The 5,068-nt window shown below is 51.3% G+C and overlaps 1 protein-coding gene across 1 annotated transcript; it reads left to right on the forward strand.

Moving 5' to 3' along the window:
- Positions 1–1,704: 1,704 nt before the first annotated feature.
- On the forward strand, positions 1,705–2,351 carry PtA15_4A403 (uncharacterized protein; the record flags this gene model as incomplete). The annotated part of the gene is made up of 2 exons (XM_053168283.1): positions 1,705–1,727; positions 1,799–2,351. 2 exons carry the CDS (start codon positions 1,705–1,707, stop codon positions 2,349–2,351), a joined length of 576 nt encoding a protein of 191 aa, XP_053019507.1.
- Between the last annotated feature and the right edge of the window lie 2,717 nt (positions 2,352–5,068).

The following is a 5,068-nucleotide window of genomic DNA, read 5'->3' on the forward strand; positions in this document are numbered from 1 at the left end:
GTAGAGCTTAAAATAGTGCTTGAACGGTGGGCCGCGTTTCTTTGGCTGGTTTGCAGTTGGGGGCTCGGGTACAACATTGTGAAAGCAGTTTTCCATGGTCCAGCAAACTGTGGCCTTCATGGCTTTGGCAAAATAGTGGGCATCCCCCATGTTACGGCCAGGAATTGTAAAGCAAAAGGGGTAGCTATCAAAAGCGGGGGCGGCGCCACCAATCCAACGGACCATTTGCAAGCTACATGGGGGAATTTTGGTGCCGTGCGGGACTGGAACCACGGAGGTGGCCGGCTCGGGCACAACATTGTCAATGTCAGCAATAAGAGGATAGTTTTTGGCAGTTGGCTTTGAGGTGTGGGTCATTCCAGCTGAGAAGAGTTTGGCGGCTTCAGCAGATCAAAACGTCCAAGCTGTATAGGCGGCTTGATGAGATTGAGCAGTAAGAGATATGTAGGCTAGCTGGGTCGGGTAAGTTGAGGTGGGAGGGAGGAATGGTGGGCGGGTGGTGACAGGGATGCGGTGGGGGAGGAGGAGGGCGGCGGAGGCAGAGGATAGCGGATCTGAAGGAAAGCGGTGGGATATCAGGGGATGGGGTAGTGGAAGATAGCAAGTATGTTGAAGTGTGTCAAAGTAATGTAAACAATTGGTGAATCAGCTGAAACAATGAAAATAAACCTTGAGAAGCAATTGGGAAAAGGTTATATGGTCTTGCGTCAAGTTATGTTGATAAGGCAAGGTTATGACACATAAAGGTGATGGACAGAGTAATTAATTTGACGGATAGAAGAAAGATGTGAGGGAAAGAAGTAAGATGATGGCTCCGGGCTGTCAACAAAGTAAGCTGTATGATTGAGGAGAAAGTGTATTGTATCGGTGACCACAGCAGTCCCTTATATGTGTGGGGGTCTACTTGCGCGGTCTCCTTGGGAGGGTAAGACTTAGAAAGTTTTTCTCAAGTCGGAGGTCCGCGGCTAGGGATCGTGGGATGGTCTTCATGATTATCATTACACACATGCCCAAACAGGAAATACAAAAATTCTGGTTACAGCATACATATTCAATCTCTTATGTACACGTGCTGTTTTTTTGCGTCTGATGACCATGGGGATGGGGGAATTGTTTAGGCTGGATTCATCCCAGCTGTTTCTAGAGAACAAAGAGTATGGGTTTATGAGAAAAACTCAGCAACCCTCTTGTCTCAGTGCTCGCACCTCTGGGCACAGCTCAGCGGGGGTGAGCTCAACGAGCTGAGGATGTGCAAACCAGCAAGTCATAGCCTTGATTGAGAGCAAAATCTTTATCTAGTCATCCAAAGTAAGCACTACACGTGCTGGATGACCGGCCGCCCTTCCCTCACACCCTCTGGCCGGCCATCGCAAGCACTACACATGCTGGATGACCGGCCGCCCTTCCCTCACACCCTCCGGCCGGCCATTGCAAGCACTACACGCGCTGGATGACCGGCCGCCTTTCCCTCACAAACACTATGCTATTGGGCCAGTCGTCCACACGCTACATTACCAGAATGACCGGCCCCGGTTCCTTCAGACACACTACACTCTTGGCCGGTTATCACAGGCGCTACACTGGCCGGATGAAGGGCCCCGGTGGGAAGACATCATCGGGGCTGATGGAAGCACACCCAAACAATGTCCCATCCCAGACCAATGGCCTCAAGCACTCAACAGAATCAGTCCATCTCGTTCCCGGATGTTCTCAGCTCGCTCAGGAAAGTGGGCTGAACCCTTGAAAAATGCACCGCGAATGTAAGGACCATCGCGTCCATATCTGTCCGACACTTCAGAGCTCACAGGCTGATTTGTGTTCCCCTTTCCTCCTCGCAACATGTCGCCACACACAAGCTCAGCTTTTGTAACCACGCCGTGGACCTCCACACGCAAGAGATCCCCCGGATCAACCTCGCCCTCAAAAACTCGCAGGCAAGCGACATCCCACCGGGATCTGAAACGCAGTTGGGGCAATTCCCCTGTGCTGATTCTTCTGGTTTGGAGGGGCTGTCTGAGCTGTGCAAAGACCCTGAAACTGGCCACTCTGCGAATGGGGACGACGTCACTTCACGAGACGGGAACAACGACCCTAAGTCCGGGAACCTTGCCTACAAAGGCACTATACGATCTGGTCCGCGCGCTCTACAGCCCAACATGTCTCCTCGGACTCTGCGCTCTATTCCGACCGGTCCGGCCAACTCATTCCCACCTGGCCATCCCGAGAACCGTTCAAAACATTCTAGCAGTTCGGCTGACACCACTAATACTCATACTGCCCAAAATGGATATCCAGCCAGGAATGGCCCAGGTCAAGATCATGCGAGGAGCCGTAATGAAGCAGGTGATTAATACAAGCCGCGAGACGCTGTCCCAAGGAACCATTCGACCGAAAAGGCTTCCGCGAGCCACATCCTCGCGAAAATGCTAGCTCTACAAGTACACCCAGTAAACCCGCTTTGACCTCAAGCCATCAACAATCTGGGGACTCCTGGAGTCCTCATCCATCACAACAAGGCAGCAAGGCAGAATGCCAACAAAGATAATGCAAGAAAGGATCGGAGAGACAGCGTAGACTTTGCTACCTTTACTGGTAACCACCGCCGCCGTCAGCGATCATCCACAGGCCACTCAATCCGGCCAGAGATCAGGCCCACAGGACGGAGAAAGCCAAGATCTGCCTGGCAAGCAGTCTGGCCCCGATCCCTCGGCCGGTGCACCTCCTCAAGCCATCCAGACTGACAAGCCCGCACCCAAGCACACACCTGCTCACCCCCCCGACACAGATTCTGAGGACAAACACCCCCTTGCTTCCGTCCGGAACAGCAACAGCAGCAACAACATCAACATCAGCAGCATCATCATCATCATCAGGGGCGAGCACCCCCCTCTTGCCACAATTCATCCTCCCTTCCCGGCCCCAACCTTCCCCTCTATCCTACTCCGAACCCGGTCCCAACTGCTCCACTACCACTCTATCCATACCGTCTATACGGTGAAAACGGTTGTATGTTATTTGGGAATAAAATCTTTAAATTAATCCCCTCAATCTGAGAAGCAGAAAAATGACTGGCTTGATTTGCCTCTATGACCGGCACAGACCGGCCATTGAGAGGACAGAGACAGCCCTCTTGATGACCGGCACAGGCCGGCTATCAAGAGGGCACAACCCCTCTCGATGACCGGTACAAACCGGCCATTGAGAGGACAGACACAGCCCTCTCGATGACTGGGACCAACTGGTCATCAAGAGGACACATCCCCTCTTGATGACCGGCACAGGCCGGCTATCAAGAGGACACACCCATCCTCTTGATGACCGGTCTGTCCCGGTCATCGAGAGGACACAGCCCCTCTCAATGACCAGGACAGACCATAGCGGTTGTTGAGGGATACATCTCTCGATGACCAGTCTGTGCCGGTCATTGAGAGGCCGGGTGTGTCCTCTTGATAGCCGGCCTGTGCCGGTCATCGAGAGGTGTCCTCTCGACAGCCGGCCTGTGCCGGTCATCGAGAGGTGTTCTCTCAATGACCGGTCTGGGCCGGTCATTGAGAGGGGATGTCCTCTTGAGTTGTGGCGCGCATGCGCAGTTGTGACGTGTCAGCGCTACCAGGCGCGCCAAACCACATGTACATATGTAAATTACATAAGCAAACTGTGAAAATTTTTGTAGTCAGGATCCCCCTTGCCTGAGGCGGATCTACAGACTTCAGCACACCAGAACCACACCCCAGATAACCCCAGGATCACCACCAAAGAGTTTACAACACTCCCAGTATACCTACTGTCACAGGCGCCTAGGATATTGACAGTAAGTAACCTCTTTCACTGAACCTTGTTTATCTCAGAGGTACAACTCTGGGTCTTGCTTGATCTGCTCTTTTCTGCTGGCCTTTGCCTTCTTTTGATCACAGGGCTGTCCCTCCATATCTGTTGGCCTTTGCCTCATTCTTGATCACAGGGCTGTCCCTTCTTATCTGCTGGCCTTTGCCTCAAATCTAGGTTACAGGGCTGTCCCTCAGGTTTCCCTTTAAGAACCTTGACTATCCAGAAGGAAGCTAAAAAATTGTGGCTGGATTAAACTTATCTAATCCAGAGACCCTCCACATTTCTTTAGTGAGAGGAGGCTGTAGCACTTTCTAGCACAGCTGAGCAGCACTCTTCTGAAGAGTAGCATTGCCAGTGGACGTGCATTCCCACTAGAATAACCTAGTATATCTCCTTATCCTTATCCTGTCCTGTTTCTCTTTTTCTCTTTCTCTATCTCTCTCATAGTTGTATTTTCTTTATCCAAAGAAATCCAACTATTTCCCCCTTTCTTTCTTGTGTCCTGTAGTCACTATAGAGACTCAGGCTCACAATTTGGAAACCTCATAGAAACGTTCACCCACACTGGAGGGTTTCCGGGATGTTTCAGAGTGGTCAAGGAAACGTTTGGTTACGGCATGAGGAACGTTTCCAATAAACCTTACGGCGTTCTGGCGCAATGAACGTTTGGGGAAGTGAAAAAGTTTGTGGGAAACGTCTCAGAATGGTTAAAGGCGGGTGAAACGTTTCCAGAACCCCATAATAACTGTGAAACGTGTCCGTAACCGCTTGTTAACCTCAAAACATCCAAAACCACATTGTAACCGTGAAACGTTCCTGGGTGGCTGATTTGCACAGGGAACGTTTCTTAAACCAGACTTTAACCTCCAAACGTTACAAAAACCATGCTCTAAACCAGAAACGTTACACCTTGGATTCAAGCAACTTTTCTTGCAGCCTTGGTGTACATTCAATACGGCTGCTTGTTGACAGCGTTGGGCTGCCCAGCTAGTTCAAAGCGGAGCTCAACCGCCCTCATTGCAATAGCTCTGCCGCCAAAAGCGCAGTTCTCCCTTGTGGAGGGCAGTTCTTCCAAAAGGAGGTCTTCCTTGCGGAGGGGAGCCCTTCCAAAAGTGTTTCTCCCTTGCAAGCTCTGCAGAAAGCCGTTCTCCCTTGCGGAGGAGACGCCGAAAGCAGTTCTACCTTGCAGAGGGCAGTATTTCCGATTCCCTCAGTCTGAGCCAACCGATGATATTGATTT

This window comes from Puccinia triticina, chromosome 4A (genome assembly GCF_026914185.1).
Source record: "Puccinia triticina chromosome 4A, complete sequence".
In the NCBI taxonomy this organism is placed as follows: Eukaryota; Fungi; Basidiomycota; class Pucciniomycetes; order Pucciniales; family Pucciniaceae; genus Puccinia; species Puccinia triticina.